Source organism: Acanthopagrus latus, chromosome 17 (assembly GCF_904848185.1).
Source record: "Acanthopagrus latus isolate v.2019 chromosome 17, fAcaLat1.1, whole genome shotgun sequence".
Classification (NCBI taxonomy): Eukaryota; Metazoa; Chordata; class Actinopteri; order Spariformes; family Sparidae; genus Acanthopagrus; species Acanthopagrus latus.
This window is the reverse complement of record NC_051055.1, coordinates 25,946,604-25,964,755: the sequence shown is the minus strand read 5'-3', so window position 1 is coordinate 25,964,755 and position 18,152 is coordinate 25,946,604. Positions and strand designations below refer to the sequence as shown.

The 18,152-nt window shown below is 41.4% G+C and overlaps 1 protein-coding gene and 1 long non-coding RNA gene across 2 annotated transcripts; one reads left to right on the top strand and one right to left on the bottom strand.

The window, feature by feature from the left end:
* The first annotated feature begins 134 nt into the window (after positions 1-134).
* Positions 135-6,974, top strand: LOC119005889 (protein rapunzel-like). Its single transcript, XM_037073974.1, has 3 exons — positions 135-269; positions 2,509-3,005; positions 3,252-6,974. The coding sequence occupies exons 2-3, from the start codon at positions 2,512-2,514 to the stop codon at positions 3,940-3,942; spliced, it is 1,185 nt and encodes a 394-aa protein (XP_036929869.1). The 5' UTR covers positions 135-269; positions 2,509-2,511; the 3' UTR covers positions 3,943-6,974.
* A 175-nt stretch (positions 6,975-7,149) lies between these two features.
* LOC119005891 lies at positions 7,150-12,569 on the bottom strand. Its single transcript, XR_005070611.1, has 2 exons — positions 12,352-12,569; positions 7,150-7,911 (listed from the first exon to the last, which is right to left on the bottom strand). It is a non-coding gene; the product is annotated as an uncharacterized LOC119005891 (long non-coding RNA).
* Positions 12,570-18,152: the final 5,583 nt, after the last annotated feature.

Here is an 18,152-nt window from a genome sequence, read left to right as displayed (position 1 = left end):
GAGAAGAAAATGGAAGCGACCACACATTCCACCTCTTACAGTTTGCGCTCCGTGCGTCTGTCCGTGTGTCTGTCCTCTCTCTCTCTCTCTCTTTCACTCTCACTCTCTCCTTCTCTCTCTGATTATTGAGTGCGCATCTCTTCTTTCCTCTCCGGATCTTGTGTTTGGACCCTTCCTTGGCTCCTCAGCTGGACAGAGAACCGTGAGAATTTTCTCCAACTAGAAAAAAAAAACTTGTCTGCAGCTGTTGGAGCTCATCAGCCGTGAAGGTACAGAAAAGAACTGCTGTTATTACAGGAATGTGATGAATGTCTTTATCTTCCACCAGAAGGAGGTTTACATGCTGTAAGGTGTGTCCGGTGCTCTCAGGGGATTCGTGCGTAAAAAAAAAAAAAGCTGCCGTTGCGCATTTTTTGGGTGCGCATGACAGTTAAAGATGGTGCAGTTCGGACACATGACAAACATTTTCTTCATTTATTCACCAACAGGAGCATTTTATTTACTCATATATCTTTATTTATTTGCTTATGTAATCATCATATGTTTGGGGTTTTTGTGTGTGTGTGTGTGTGTGTGTGTGTGTGTGTGTGTGTGTGTGTGTGTGTGTGTGTGTGTGTGTGTGTGTTTTTTTTTACAATAAACATAGAAAAACAGCGACGTATTTTCAGATCCGAGTAACCAAACTAAGATAATATCGGTGTGATGTGTGGAGGAGTTGGGTGACGCAGCATCTGGGATCCATCCGCGGACATCTGAACAGACAGGACGCGGTAATTTATGGATGTCAGGTTGCGAGCGAGGATGAAAGGGGATTTTTAAACACGGTTCGGCCTCGGTCTGCTCTGCTCTGAGTCACATGCAGACCCCCCACCACCCCCCAAGGGCACCCGTGTCATTTTCTCATCCAACTAGTCTCAGGCCTCCCATTTTGTTTATATGACATCATTACATGCTCCTGTGTCTGGGTACAGGCAGTTCACAGCTGACAGGGTCAAAGTAAAGACTTGAACATTGGGTTTAAATTGTGCGTTGACCAACCAGAACTCTGTGTCTCTTTTTGCTAAAGAACATTCTAGAGTAGATTATTTTCATCACCGATTCATCTGCATTTGTATTGTCTGGAAAATGTCCTGAAAAAGGTGGAAATGCCCATTTTAAGTGTTTTGATCTGTAGTTTGTCTGCTTCACTTCTCTTGATTCGTCCGATCAACGCTCCTAAACTCAAATATATTCACTTTATTATCCCGTGAGACAAAAAGCAGCAGAAATACTCACATTATAGAAGCAGCAAGATCAGTGTTTGACATTTTTGAGTAGAAAAAGACGTTAAAAAACCTGGAAATTAAAATACAGTAATTAATCTGCCTCGTCTAATGCTGATGTGAAGATGGGATACGTTTCTGAGTCCACAAAACATTTCTGCAGCTTCACAGCAAAACAGCATTCTCCTAAACAAGTGAAGTGGATGGGGACTTGTTTTAAGATGGGGATTTCTTGGCATAATCTGAGTCTTCAGAAGTTCTGAGATCCTAAATTAATTTGAGAAGATGTTATTTAGATCTTTTTGAAAGCAGAAATCGTCACTGTAGCAGCGCCAGCTCGACTGCACGTCACCAGTGTAAATAACATCTTTACCAAACAGTTCAGGATCTCGTGTCTTATGGAGGCTTTGATTACGCCGATCGAGCTGCATGGAGCCATTTTATGCTGTTCTTGGTTCTTTATTTAAGTCTAATAAACAAGTCAGAATGCTGCAACGCTGTTCTGCTGTGAAGCTCCAGAAATGTTTTGTGGTCTTCGAGACCTCATCCGACTTTCTATCAGCGCGAAAATGTGCCGATAATGACTGAATTCTCATTATTCGGTGAACTTTTCCTTTAAACAATTATCCAGTCATCAAATTTAGTTGCTGATTAACGTTGATCGATTGATCAACTCGTCGTTTCAGCTCTGAAATCTTCACGTCACTGTTCACCAACGTATTTTATAACCTTCTAGGAAGAAGCTGCTTCTCATGTCAATGTGCTGAATGGTTTCATGTTCATGAGGGAAAACAGATCAGGATTTTCTGAGAAGCATTCAGCTTCCTTTCCATCTGGTTTCCAAACATTCTGGTGCCACGGACATCAACATTGTAAGAAAGTGCATCACTATGTTCTAATTTAGCGGCTTCCAACCTGAAAACCCTCAAAGCGACAGTCGAGGTAGATTTGGAGGATTAATGGGATGTTTTTAAAAGAGAAATCACTGCTCACCTACACAAATTTAATTCTGTTTTGGTTTAATGTTTGTCTTTTTCTGAAGAAATATTATCAGGATGCACCTCTTTTAGACAAATCTGAGAAATGAATAAACACGTCACCGCTTCACTTTGAGGTTTCACAAGCACAAAAATAAAAGGTTGAGATTCATGAATACTTTAACAGAATATGGACTTTGACCTATTTTCTTCATGCACACCAGGTTGTATTTTCATGTGACGCCACGTTTTGTCGCTCTGTGTCTCAGAACATGTCCAGCTCACTGGAGAAGGCCGTGGCCCAGAGGAAGGAGGCCATCGAGGCGGTGATGGACATGTTCGAGAGGGGCGCCGAGGTGTTGGCCAGCGCCGTGGGCGAGCTCTTCCCCCTCTGCGAGGCCGCCGCTCCGGTTCTCCGCCTGGCCTTAGACAACGTCCAGAGCAAAGAGGTCATATATGTGAAAGAGCAGTTCCTGGCGGTGAGGAACCAGCTGGACGTGCTCTCCGGCCAACTGGAGGACATCGACTGCGAGATCAAGAAGGGCAGGCTGGACACCCACTACTTCTCTGTGGAGGAGAACATCAGGAACCAGTTTAGGAAATATATGGACATCTTGGAGGCAAAACAGCAGTACAAGGAGGTGAAGACCAGACTTTTTCTGGAGCATTTTGCCAAAACTGGAGGCGAGAAGAACCTGTTTGTGCTGTACGACGCTCTGATGGGGACGAACAGCTTCGGAGAATCAGTCTTAGAGCTGGTTGAGAGGTAAAAGTTTCTGTATTTGTTGTAACTCTCCAAACCAAGTGTCTGAATAGATGTTTCCAGTGTGCATTTCTCTGACAAGGCTGCACTAATGATCTGAGTAGGTTTAGGCACAAAAATCACTTGGTTAGGGTCAGGATGAGATCATGTTCTGAATTATCTGGTTCTGTTGCCACAAGCACAGCTGGATTTTGTCCCAACATGCATTAAAAATACCAGATTTTTCGAAATGGTTCCTCTGTTTTGTAGGTATGTTGCAAGAAACCGCCGCCTCCTGGAAGACTTCTGTGTCCGGATGAAGGAGCTCTTCTGTCTGGGCCTGATTGCTCTGCTGGGCCACTGTGCCCTAACCCAGCGCCAAGAGGAAGAAGAGGACAAAATCCAAGAGTGGAGCGGCAAAATTGAAGAAGTGGAGTCCAAGATGAAGGCGACCATCGAGTCCTGCATCGCCGCCTTCCCAGAGCAAGCAAAACTGGACGCCCAGCGCCTCCTGCAAGCGAAGGAAGAAGAGAACCTGCAAGAAGCAACGCAGCAGCTTCTCGAGTTCTTGGTGAAAAAGTACGACTGGGTCCGCTGGTCCGTGCGGCTCATCAACCATTCAGGGAGCACGTACCGGAACTGGCGAGCAGGGGAGCACTTCCATCACGTGGCGGGGCAGAACTGGTTCGAGGTGCTGCAGGTGAACAACATCAACCTGGTGGTGTCGTACAGCACCAAACCCCAGCCGGTTCCCCGCGACTTCATCCGGCAGGTGATGGAGGGCCAGGGGAAGAAGGGGAACGCCCCCGCGGTGGTGGAGGTGCTGGAGAAGCAGCTGTGCGGGTTCGTCGTTCACGCCGTCAGTCGCCACAAGGAGTCTGCAGCGGCGTGGAGCTTCCCGGAGGACTGCCACTACTGGGAGAGACACAAGAATGTGGCCGTGTGTGTTCACTCAGAGTGAAGATGACACATGTTTAGGATTTCAACTAAAATACTGTATCATGTGTTGCTTGTCCATCTGCAGGTTTGTGTTGAGGATATCGTAAAGAAGAGATAATGAATCTGAGAAACTGGGGATGCAGCAATCAGACACACATGATGGGCTTAAAGCCTGTTTCTTAGTCAGTGTTGATGAAAGATTCTGTCATTCCAACTTTATTTAGTCACACCGGAGAGCCAGCTTAATTTTGAGCACCGAACTAAAAATATCATCATTGTGTGACAATATTTTTACTTCAGTGCTCAAAATTTAGCTGGCACGAAGGTATGACTAAAGACAGGATGTAGTTTTACCGCAGGGAGCCCCAAATTGTTTTTGTTTTTTTTTTCTACACTGCTTCTTCATTCTTTTGCAGTGAACTCATGCAACCACATAAATAGTAACTAATTGTTTCCACTTCCAGTTCAGAAGGTATATATATCAGCAGTAGAGGATGTATTCTGATATTTTACTTCAGCGCCAATACAGCATTGTAAGAACACGACATTACAAGTGAAAGTCCCTGCTGTCAAAATCCTACTCGCAGCTAAATTAAATATAATATTAATGTTAAAATGTTCTTTCTGTAGAGAAATGGACCCTGTGAATGCACATACTCATATGTAGGATACATAGTTAGCAATTCACTCCTAATTTTAATGACCTTTTGTTCAGTTCAGTAGTGCAATGCACCTTCAGGAGGAGGATAAATCTGAGGGGTCATGAGATCGTTAGAGTAAGAGTGAAGATAAAACAGATCAGATCGAGGTAGAGGAGGGAAACTACACAATTGCAAAAATAAATATTTGCATCGTACATTTCTGCAAACCACTGAGATGTTTAAACTTTTATCTGTCTTTACATTGCGACTCCATAAAGAGGCAGACCTGTGCACAGAGAGCAGGATCCTCCTGTTTTGTGGAACAGTGAAAGCCACCAATTCCTCCCGGTGATTTATTCTCCCAAACAGGCCAAGTAAAGAAAAGAAAGAGACAAAGAGAGCTGCCTCAAAAAAGAAAGAAAGAAAGAAAGAAAGAAAGAAAGAAAGAAAGGAAGAAAGAAAGAAAGAAAGAAAGAAAGAAAGAAGTCGTGCAAGTGTGTTGTCACAAAGAGGAGATTGCTTCACACCTACAGCAGCTTTAATATTCTTATCCAACTTTCCCTTAAATGTTGAATTATTCCTGTAATTTGAAGGTGTTTACATGCATTTTAGGTGAAGAGAGCAGAAAGCAAACTGATAATGGCGTCCTGTGATGTCAAAAGTTTGGAGAAATGTATCCAAACAAAAGTCCATTATGTTTCGCTAAATCTAAACTAAAACACAGATTTAATGCAACATTAATGTTAAGGTTTCTTTATGTTGGGATTGGTACAAAATTAGTTTGGGCAGAGTTAGAAAAAGATCATGTTCTGGCCTAAAATACCTGATTTGTCACCGCTAACATGGCTGGAAAATGTTCAGAGGTTAGCTAAAATTACTCAGTTTTTCCTCAGATGAAACAGGAAGTGGACGGCGGTCTCCTGGCAGCCGTCTAACCGGTTGTCACAACACCACCACCCCCGCCTCCTCCTCTGTTATCTATAATGCTACAACTCCTTTATATCATACATATGAAGCAAATTCATCCTATTTATGCTTTGCAGAAACGTACACGGACAGTATTATATTCTGGAGATTCTGTGCTGCATAAAATAGTGCAGGATTTTCATCTGAAATGTGGAGCAGCAGAATAAAGCAACAGAACATTTAAATAGTCTGATTCAAGTACAAGAAGCTCAAAATTATATAAGTGGTTAATAACTTTCCACCACTCCGTATATTCATGTCCTCATGAGATTTTAACTGAGGTAAAACCAGCGCCGGTCCTGGATCGTATCATCTGTATCGGTGTAGAGTTGACATATTGAGTCAGATGAGTGAATCCCATCAGAAACATTACGTTTAAGTTATTTTGTTTAGTCACTCTTGTACTTTTATTAGCACTCTGGACTGTGTCAGCTCTTTCTACAGTGGATATTTGAAATTTTAGACAATTTTTTTTATACATTTCATGTAAACGTATTGAGTTACAGCTGTTTGTTTGAACTGCTTGCATATTATGAGCTGCGTCACCATGTATTTATTTGTGATTTATAAGTTACTAACCAGTTTGTGTATAACTATGGGACATTTTGCACTAACACTGGCCTGTACATGATGATCGTCTGTGCTTTTACCTCAGCTGCATACAGTCGTAATCCAGCCTCCCCTGAGAAACGGCTTCTGCACCTTCAGCTTTTAAAGATGGTTCTGCTGAGTCTGCATCTGCAGAGCTCTGCCCCCGTTTTGTCTCTGCTCAGCAGGCTGGCCTACATAACTCTGACAGGAGGGACGGAGGTTTCCTTTTTCAGGCGTGAAGAACAAGAGGCTTGGAGTTTGGCACCGCAGACGCGACAATGTGCCTTGTGTTCTAAACACATTCGGACCCCTCGAGCCGGAACAAGCAAACCCCGCTGCTCTCCAGTGCCGTGCCTGTGATTACGTCATGGTTTAAAGTGATTTCCTCATTTGTCGGTTTTATTCCTGTACGATTTGGTGATAAATGACAATTGCTGTATTGTTTTGCACTTCCCAACCAAATCTGTTGTATTACTTGTGTGTTCTTTTCTATGATTTATGGATGATTTTCTGTTTACATGGTGTCATTTCTTTGTTTGTATGACATCACAAACCACTGGGATTTGTGCCTGACATTTAAATTATTTATCATTTCTACGGAAGCCCTGAGGGTCAAGTGAAGACATTTTTCTTTCTGGTTAAGTCTGATTCAGATTGTTTTCTCTTGTTTGTTTATGACTTGAGAGCTGGTGGAGAAAAAAAAAGGTGTTGCCACAATAATCTTTACAAGTTGAGGGGGGAAAAAAATCTGTGTGAAACTGATTTTTTTCCTTATGTTTCAGTTTTAGTAAAAGCGATTCAACATTTTATTTAATTGGTTCAGTCAAAAATGCTCTTTTTTTCTTTTTGTTTTTTTCTTTTCAACAGAGAGGATTTATTCTATTTATTATTTATTTTTGTATTTAAACAAAATACATTTATAGGGAGTATGCATATTATATAACATTTTTAAAAATCCCACTTTCGCATATATTTTTTTTACGTTTTCTCACATGGTAAACAGATTTTGAGAAATATTAACCAGGCAAAAGTTTTGGTTTTTTTCCATAAGTTTATTAAGTCATTTGCCTCTGAGGGCTTCCATACATTTCACATCTCCCCAGTAAAGAGTGATCTATCACAAGTTTAACAGATGTACCACTTTTATAAACTGATGATAGTTAATTCCACTAACTGAAGATATAAAGTTATAAAATGGGCATTAATTTATACCAAAACGTTGTCATGTATTATTGCTTAAAAGACAGCATCTATATGTAAACTAACTAATCCCAATAAAAGCATTGCATCATTAACGTTTAGTGTAATCATTATGCTTCATGACAAACACAAACAGTTAATGTGAGTGTGAACAAGTATAATCTAATATCTGCTGCTCATTTCTTGTACAAATGTGATTCATGCAGCGCCGTTAGTGTCCGAGCCCATTAAAACCAGGCAATGCACCCTCAGCAACAAGGACTCCACTAATTTAATTGATATTTACACATAAGTCAGCATTTCCCGACCGCAGCTCCAGTCTTGATAGTCTATGAATAACCCCCGGCTGAGCTAATATCCTGCAGACGAGCAGCAAAGTGCTTGGCTTAGCAGGATGGTATCAGTCATAATGCACGGTGTAGGTGCAGGGCGGGCGGAGGCGGCCATCATCTCCTATCTGGGTGGATCTGGAGGGTCTTTAGCTGCTCGGCCTCGCTGTCCTAAATCAGCCTGTCAGAATCCATCAGGCGTTATCTGGGATACACAGAGCAGCGCAGGAGGAAGTGCACTGTGTTGAATCATCAGAGGTTTGACTGTGCACGGTAGAAAATAGATGCCAGTTGGAAGATGAGCTTGTTCAGTGGGTTTAAAAGCAATTTTTAAGAAAAAGAACATTTGTGCATATAACAAATTTAGCACCAAAATTATGTCTTTTTACACCTCAGTGTCTGAACGGATTAAACTAATCATAGTTAGTGTGCGTTAAAGGTGCTGGTAGACTATGATTCTGTTACCTTTGGATGGGGCCAGGCTAGCTGTATCCCCCCTATTCCCAGTCTTTATGCTAAGCTAAGCTAAGGTAAGCTAAGCAGCTGCTGGTGGCAGATACAAACAGGTGAGCAAATAATCAGAAATGTCAAACTATTCCCTCAGTTAGTGATCTTTACTGGTGTTGGTAGGTGATTTTTTTGGTTTGTTTTTTACTTGCTGTTTCCCACTTTTTGCAGCATTTATGTTTAGCAAATGTTTTCCTGACTCCAGTTCTGCACCCACAAATGAACGTGGTAATGATCTTCTAACACTGAACAGAACTGTTTCTTTAATGGACAAGTTCAACCACAAATGAAAAATCTGTCATTCTCTTCTCACCCTCGGCTGATGGAAGTGAAGTTTTGTAGTCCTTACCAACTGAAGTAGATGAAGACTTTTAAAATGGAAAAGAAAAAAAAGAAAAACTAAAATCAGCTTCATACACCTCAGCCAGTGTAATCCAAATCTCTGGAAACCCAAATATTCCAAATTGTTTTGAAAAGACCTCATTTTCACCCTTTTTGACACTGAAATCTTCACTGTAGCTGCTAAGCTAATAGTGTTCACATGCACACCATCTGAAATGGGTGCACAAGCTTGACCGTGAATAACTAACACCTAAAAAAATAAAATTAAGACTATTAAGAAACTAAAACGATTGTAAACATAAAACAAAACAGAAACAAGCACAGAAAAAACTAAACTGAATCGAAATCAAACAATAACAATTATATTAAAACAAGGTTTTCAGAAATACAAAACTAATATATCTCTGACGTGAATGTCCTAAAAAAAAAAAATCACTGCTTCATTCTAAACTAGAGTGGCACTCAGTAGAGTGTATACCTCCACCACGGACCAACAGCCCCAATCCAGTATCAAATAAAAAACATATTAAAATCCACAGTCCAGATTTTTATTTGGATCCGCATCAGCCTCACTCAAAGAAACCAGCTGCCTAAATACACCAGATCTTGTCCATGAAGATTCAGATAAATTAAAATGTGACTCTGTCGTATCTTGCAATGACAAGTAAAATGGGAAAAAAAAGAGATCTGGGATCTGTCCCTGTTGCTGGGCCAAGATCCTTCCTCCATCTGAGTGGAAATCTGTTTTTATGTAATCCTGCTGACAAAACCATCAAAAGAACCCAGGTGAGAACAAAACCTCCTCGGCGGAAGTAACTAAATAAGATGACGTAAAAAAAAACAAGCCAAAACAAAGAAAACGTGTCACCGTCTGCACTGTGACCTACAACACTGCACCTGCTACCTCGCTGGCACAAAGCCTTTTTATAATAAGAAATCCCAGACAGGTGACTAACACACTTTACCACCTGAGATAAATGTGTACGTCTAATCCCACGCTGAAGAAACAGAGAATGCGGAGCAGACAGACAGCAGACAGGTGGGCGTGCCAGACAACAGTGTGAAGTCTTCAAACGCACCACAGAACCAGTCCAGGAGAACAGGACACTGAATCCAACACAATACAACAAACACAACCACAAACCAGCTGGTGGACAAAAGGCCTCTTCAGCTATTAGAGCACATTTCTGTTCACTGGATATGTTAAATAAAACTCTGTCACGACGATCTCCTCATTTCTATCATTTAATCTAACGTGGTGGGTGTTCATTTTGACATTATTACCCAAAGTGTTAAGTATTTCTAAGGTTTTCCTCCAGTGTAAACATCCAGAGCAGCAGCTGCCTGCTCTGAAAGCCAGTGGATTCATTAGTGGTTGTGTGGGCTTTGCCTAGGTAACAACTATTGATCCAGGAGGCTCTTCCCCTGCGTAAAAGGCTTCAGCTGTGGTAGGTCCGTCAATCCTGACTGTCATTATGGGAAGACTGAAGCATCTGTTTACTGATAAGATCCAGAGCAGCCATCTCGTGCCACAGGAGCCGGAGTTGGCTTGTTTTTTGTTTTTTTGCGGTTGAGGGAAGATTAAAGTTTGGTTTTCTGGAGGAAAAGAGTGAAATCTGATGAGGGAGTGGTACCAGAGCTGGTCTGCAGACAGAGGGCGCTATCAACATGCAGATCTGACAGGCTGATTCAACAAAAGCAACACAAGAATGAAAAGTACAATTACATCTTAATGCATCACAGGATGGATTTACAATAAAGCTGCAATGACTAATTGTTAACCTGTCAACTTTAATAAGAGAGAAACTCCAAATTCTCTCATTCCAGCCTCTAAAATTTGCATATTTTCTTGTTTCTTGACGGTAAACTTAATATTTTTGGACAAAACAAGACATTTGAGGACGTCGTCTTGGTCTTTTGGAAATGCTCATGGATAATTTTCACAATTTATTTGACACTTTTAGACCAAACAACTGGTCTAACTATGAAAACTGCAGGATTTAACAGTGAAAATAATACTTAGTTGCAGACCCAATTAAAATGTGAAAGTCTGCAGTGTTGCAGAGTGATTGAACTTGCAGTATGTGAGTGTCACAACAGACTTCTCATCAGCCTGATTTTTTAAAAACATTTACCAGAAACCTTACGGGAACCAGGCAGTTCCGTTTCCCTTTCGTCGTTCCTGCTGGGACTTTAACTTCATCCCACGCTCGTTTTAAAGGAGTAAATATGTCACAAAAAGCAAATTCCCTCATGACTTCATTCTGGAAATAATAACACACCGATTACAATCCGGCCAAGAAAAATAACAGTCAGTTTACAAATCCTTTGTCCGGCATTACCAAACGCTCTCACTTCCATCAAGCAGAAGCTCCTCATCTCTGAGAGGAGACAGCCGCCAATATCAATATTTCATAAACAAAATGAAAGACTGGATGGAGTCGAGCATCAGAGTGGCCCTGGAGGAGAGAGTCGATCAATGGTAGGATAGCTCTGTCCGCTGGTGTCTGCCAATCCCGGCCCACGCACAATAATGCTTTTACCCATCAGTGGGAGTGGACCATCGACCGGCCCGCTGCTCTGTGAGTGAGCTAATCCAATAAAAAGCATTAAAACATTTGTTCAGTGACACACTGGCTGCAGGTCCGAGCCCAGATATCAGGACTGACCCCACCAGGCTGAAGAGCGACGGTTTCAGACATGGATGAGAAGTTATTTTTGTACCATCATGGAACAGAGGCAAGACAACAAAACATACTGCACCAGATAACGGTTGACTTTATGTGGGTGTAGGCCCGTTAAACAACGCTCCAATCAGATGAAGATTTTTCATTATTCAAGTGATATTTTCAGGCCGTGTTCAGATGTGGTAACATTCATCCTGAGTGGTCGAACTACACGTGGACAGCTTTAGGGACAGAAGTGAACACTTCCCCCAAAAACGCCTCGAGGACGCAACTGAGATCCAATCAGTCAGACCACGTTCAGACATGGTCTGGGCTGCATGTGACCACATTCTTTAAGCAGCGTGTATGCACATGCGGCCTGGGTCACACTGAAGGACCGCCCACTGAACTGACCTCCTCTGTGAAGCCACAACAACGAGCTGAATGAATCACACACAGTCAGATTTCCAAATTAATGAGCTGTCTCAAAGTGCCAAATTTCTGTCTGTTCCAACTGATTCAACCAATAAACTAGCGGCTGCGACATCCCCAGAGTCCCTTAACAAATCACACTATTTTGCAGAGTTGTTGAGTGAGGAGAAACTTTGTGAAACATCTGAGGAAAAGACTTGATTAGGACAGCATTTTTGTACATTCGGCTTTTAATGCGATACATCAAGTTATTCATTTCCTTTTAAAAGTGTCAGTTTGTCGCAGCATCACTTATAATCTGCTCTGTGTCTAAAATGCATCTTATCTGCTAACTTGTAGCATCTGTTTGAACACACAATATATGAAAGACAACAACACTTTATTGATGGTAAACCGGTCAAATTTCACAAATATAGTGAACGGTAACCAATATAGTTTATGTCTTTGTTACAAGTGGAGACCCCAGTCCCCAGACTCCATTAAAAAATTGCTCAATTTTAAGAATTGTTGAGTTAGAAGAAACTTTCTAAATGTTGTGAAACACCATGTCCTACCGATTTTACATTATTTGGGCCTTCTTGTAAATTCGGCTTCTTTCTACTTCTCAACTTCTTTCTTTGTTTGTGTGAAAAACATTGTGTCCATTTGTTCCAGTGATGTCTGTGTGTATCTGAATGTAGAGCAGATGTGATCGCAAGTGGTCACTCAGGACTCAATCGCATCAAAACAGGACAGAGTTGAGCAGAATGGGTTTTACCTTTAGAAATGTAATCAGGTGTTCACAGGTACACTGCAGGTGGCACAAGGCTGAGGTCTTCCAATATGGCTGCCACATGGTTACACTTTATACACAGCTTTCTTCACAGTATTTTACAGATGGCAGAACAAACATTTACTTTATACACACAACAAGATGGCCGACTCTTAAGTCAATTATCCAATGAGAACTAAACACCTAAGAGTCCAGCCTCTGCAGGATGCAACACCCTCCAAAAAGGACATTTCAAACTAAAAGCACACAAAAAATATTAAACAGTACAAACATTAAAAAATACCACACAGACACAAGACATGATCAGAGAAACAATTGTGTGTGTTTTTGTTTTTTTTTGTTTTTTTTTTAAGAACTAATTGATTTTTTTTTTTAAACCTGCAAAAATGACCATGTTTGTTTGCTTGCTTTATTTTGTAGAAGTTTTGCAAAGTATGTTCAGGTAACTAAAATGATCAAATTAATATAGTGGAGAGGAAGTATAGAGTAACAGAAATTATTAAGAATAGTACCTTAAATTTGTATTTATGTACAGTACTTGAGTTAGTGCACATAGTTACATTCCATCACTGCCACATTACCTGCTTTGACTTTACCATCACAAGTTGAATGGATGCACAGATGTGTAGCATTAGGTGTGTGTTTGTTGAGTTGTGTCACTTTGTTGTTAGGATGCATCCAATACGTAATTAGCTGACTGTGAATATAATTTGCGATTATACATTTACAGGAAGTAAATAATGATGGATCCATAGAAAATCTAAAAATTCAGCTTTCATAGCAGTTTTACCTGCTGTATATGTCAGTAAATGGTCTGTACATGTCTAAATGCATCTGGAATGTTTGAGGAATCCATCTGTCAGTAAAGCCTTTAAGTGGAGATCCAGCAGGTGTGAACACGTGCCGCGGCCATCTGCAGAGCCTCAAAATGTCCCTCATGTTTTCCAACATTTCCTGTTCTCCTGTGATGCCCTCTCCGTCTGTCTTTCCCTCTTCGAGGCCCCTTCACTGTTCCTCCACTCAAACCCCCAGCGCTGCTGTAGTCTAACCCCCCGTCCTCCACGTATCACTCAGATTCCTCCCTCCCTCACTTGCAGCAGGTCACCGGCCCGCCGTCAGCACTGAAGAATCTCAGAATATTAATCTGTGTTCTTGTTGTCCGCTGACCTTTACCCACCTGCCTCTCTGTCTCTGTCTGCTGAACCATCTGTCTTTGCTCATTTGTAGTCTGCAGCTCTTTTACCTGTCCGCCTGTCTTCTCTCATCCTGATTTTTCTTTGTTTAATGAAGTAAGTTTCAAATAAAAGCAACTCCTTCATGTTCTGCAAAAGAAACAAACACATTTGCACATATTGTAGTGATCAAGAATTGAGTTGCCAGACCCTTGGATGGCGTTTCTGCTTTCAATTTCCAGGAATGCTTTTATATTTCAAAAGAAGGAAATAGTTCTGTGAAAAAAAGAAACATTTTCATTGGTTTCATTAGTAAGAGCAGCGTTGAGATCAGTGATCCTGGTTGTGCAACACTAATGGAGGAGGTGAATTTGTGGATAATGACCCCGAGGGAGTGGGAGGCAATTGAGTAAGAGCGTGAGAAAGAGGAAATGAAAGAGAGGAAAACCAGGAAATGCCACGTCTCTCAGAGTCATCACCTTCAGTGAGTTAATTCCTCACAATCTGCATCGAATCCTCATGAGAACATCAACAAACACGGAGGCTCAGATGCAGGAGCGGGTGTAATGATTTTCATCGTGTGTGCAGAAGTTGTTATCTTGTTTGTATAATTTATTATTTTGCATGTGTTATGTATGGATCTTATGGGAACAACGTATCTGTCTGGTAATGATTCTAACAAGATAAACAACTTGTGCACACAAGATAATAACTTATTCCCACAAGATGAAGAAAAACCCCTAGTTCAGGGAGGGACTGTGGTTTTGGTAAAATATACGTAAAGTTTCACAATTTGGGTTTTTTTTTTCAGTATCTAATCAAGACCATCATTTGTCTCTAACCATAACCAAGTGCTTTGGAAGCTTACAAATAATCATGAATCACATTAATAATGTTTCAGTTTCTACGTGTGTATTGTATGAAAACAGATGCATTACAAAATCTGTCTTCCCAGGAAAAACAGCTGGATCACCTTTTCAGGTCAACACATATCTATGTTCAGGAGACGGAGCCCTCTAACGGCCGCAGGATCTATGACTGCTGTCCGCTTAGAGCCAGAGAGGAAGAAGTGTGATGTTGTCATACAGCCACAGAGTCCACAGAGGTCAGAGGTCAGAGGTCAGGCTGGTTGTCTGCAGGACAGCACTGAAATGCAAAACACGTCCACACTTTGCTTTCTGTGTTGTGATCTGATTTCATTGTTGCATCAAAGATTCATGTCACTATAACAGCACAATTTTTTTGGTTTTACTCACCATTTTTCAATGCTGATCATCACCCTTGTTTCCTTCATACGTTACGTAATATTCTTAGCAGTATTGCTTGTGTTATTTGCTTTTGGTCTTCCACAGAAGTTCAAACAGAGCTGATGTTTGTTCAGAGAGCTTGACTTTATAGCTGTCATCAAACTGAACCGAACGAAGGAGTCACACAAAATAAAACAAAGCTTGTTTCCTTGTTGTATTTGGCTGCAATTACACAAAATAGATTTTAAGACAACCTGATAAAAAAAAAAAGTGTTTGTTCAGTTTAGTTCAGTCTAGTAAGCATGAAAGTCTTCAGTTTTAAGACAGCAGCTCCTGCATCCGACTTGTTTAACTTGAATTCTTGTGTAGGAATCCTGTCTGTAACTAACACACTGTGGTTTCCAAAAGAAGTAGCTGTATAATTTCGGGAGGTGGATGAAGAAGTGTAACCTCAGCGTTCAGGGAGGTTCTGGGAGTTTCCGCCCAGAGCGAGCTCGGGTATAAATAGTCCCCGAGGCTTGTTTGTCCCTCCACAGAAGCATTAGTGGATTACAGTTGTAGTTGCTTTATTGATCCGCCCTGTAAAACATGTTCTATCCATTTTTTTCAGTCCTAGCAGCATGCAACAATACATGTGACTCTGTGTTTTCTACTTCCAGTCATTACTGCATAACATTTCTGCAGTCAGTGCTGTGATACAACTTTTATCTGCCTTAATACCTGCAGATACTATAGAGCTGATTCCTCAAAATGTTATTTATTGTGGAAATAAAATGACCAATAATGATATATCAAGAAATGTATCAATATGATTGGAGAATGTTGAATTAGTTTCTGTGTAGCAGTCGTGACATCAGATAATAAATCAGGACTCCAACAATATGATTAAACAAAATGTCTGCCAGCAGGAGTAATTCGATTTCCCGTTTACGTGCAGCTTAAAGGTGGTTTGACTGACTTGTGTAAGGGCAAAGATGCACTCAGGGGGTGAATTTGCCTCCAATCAATAAGCCGTCTTCTCCCAGACTCTGAGCCTTTATCTGTTTCCTCAGATCTAACCCCGAGCCGGTATATTGATCCGCGTCAGTGACAGATGGGCTCGTATCGAGGCGGCCTGTCAACCTTTTCGCTGCTGGAGTCGCCGCTGCGCATACAGATCGTTGGTGTTTGACTCGAGACTGGTCAAAGTTCAGCTGTGTTGCCGATCCTGAGCCGACTGCACGCAGCAACTCAATAAAAAGAGGAGATAAGCGACAAAGCGTAGGTCAACAATACTGTACATTTAGCAGTAACAGGTGTATCATATTGGAAATCAGCTGTTCGTGTATAAAACAATGTTTGGAGGAAAAACTCCTCTTTTGCCTCTTTAATCATTCCAACGAAGCCAAGTTGAGGTCAAATTCATGCAGCTTTTGTTAAAAAAAGTTCACATTTGCTCGAGATAAGCAGATAAACAGACATCTCACTTTTATTTTCCATGAAAACGCCCCTGAAATAGAGTAAGGAAGCACTTTCCCTCAGTCCCTGCCCTCCCTTGACTTCTTCAGACCGAGCGATGCTTTCGTCTGTCACCGGACGCCATGTTCTCCGTGACCTGGAAACATCTGGAGAGGGAAGTGGGAAGTTCCGGCGTCACTCAGAATGAACAACACCGCCCTGAAACCAAAACCAGCGGCTGTTAAAATCCAGCACCTGGTGACTTTCTGAGCCGCGTTACCTCATCACAAAAACTCCTGACGGCCAAATTAAGACACAAAGGACTTTCAGTATGAGTATGAAAAGTATTTGTGTGCCATGCAAATGTTTTACCGACACTATGGTGGGGACACTGGGGACTGACACTGCCCATTAGTCAGTCCGCCACCTTGATCCAGATGTAAATATCTCAACAACCACAGAAAGGTTCGATTTCCGCAGGAGATGATTCACCATCTCGCGCCACAAATTTCTCAGGAACTTGACCTGAAATTTGGTGCAGACAATCACGGGAATTTACAAAATATGAACATTTTGTAACATCACCCCTCTGTGCTGTGTGTGCCTGCAAAGTTCACTTGAGAGATGTAATTATTAAATATTCACAACTTTAAAAAGCAGTTACACTGTTAAGACACACGTTTAAAGATATATTCACTTTGGGGAGATGTTTATTTTCATGTCAAGGTGGCCAAGATGTTTTCTCATTAGCTTACTGAACAGACAAATCTCTGTTTAAAGCTCCGAACACATCCCGTCCTGCCACTTCAGGGGAAATGTTTCAGTGATAATCTGGGCAGGTTCAAACCGTCTGTCTGCTGTTTGGAGCCTCTGGCAAAATCCCACAACGAGGAATCCATTACACCGGGGAAAACATTTTCATTTTTACAGCTCAGCTCATTCAAAGACCTGTCAGTCCTGCCCACATTTATTTTCCCAGGGGAATCAGCCAAATCCAGCATGACAGTTGCTAAATCCCGTCTTTCCCGCTAACGACTTTCTATTCGTGAAGCAATCCTTCATTACGCTGGTGTAATACTGAACACCAGGGACAAATCTGATAGCACATGGTGAACATATCAACTTCTCTTTACTCTGTAAGCATTTAGATTGTTCACCGATTTAGATAATTGAGTGCTTACAATGACCTTTGTGTATGTATCAAATAGCAGTAAATCCTGCTCTAAGCATGGCTCTATTCAAGGCTTAGCAAAGCACCTTAGCATTGAAATCTTCCTCTGTGAAGTCATCTGAGCATGTGTCTGCGTCTCTTCAGCATGCTCTCTTTTCCTTAGTAAATGATATACACCTATATGAATCTCCTCATCTCCCAGTTAGCGCTACTGATGTCGATTAGAACAGCAACCCTTTCCAGAAAACGCTCTGTGTGTTCTGACATGCGATGAGCCACCCGGGGGCTTTTCCTGTGAGCTGAGGAGACATCTTGTGGCGAGGAGGAAACATTAGCCCGCTGGCCCAAGGTCAAAAAGATAAAACGTGGTCAATAGCTTCCTCGGACATGGAAATCATTTATAATTTCGGCGTCGGGACATAAACAAAAAGGACGGCACAGCCTCTGTTACAGAGTCAAGAGTCTCTTCATCCTTTCTACAGAATACAGATTCATGATGCAGCTGCAGTTCACAGATAACTGCTTGATGAATCTCACATTGTTGTGTTGTTCAAGCAAATATCAATTATAATTAGATCCAGAACTTTTTATTTAAGGAGCAATTTGTCAGATGTGACGAGAATTTTAGTTTAAATATCACTCCTCAGTGTTTGTCCCTACAGCCACACCACAGTGTTGTACAACATTTGCATGATGCGCACATATATTTTCATACTGAGACAGAAAGTTATTTGTGTCTTACATCATTCAGACGAAAAA

Coding starts and splice junctions, on each gene's coding strand:
- LOC119005889 (XM_037073974.1), top strand. CDS start 2,512: ATGTCCAGCTCACTGGAGAAGGCCGTGGCCCAGAGGAAGGAGGCCATC. Junction 3,006..3,251: donor GTCTTAGAGCTGGTTGAGAG/GTAAAAGTTTCT, acceptor TCTGTTTTGTAG/GTATGTTGCAAGAAACCGCC.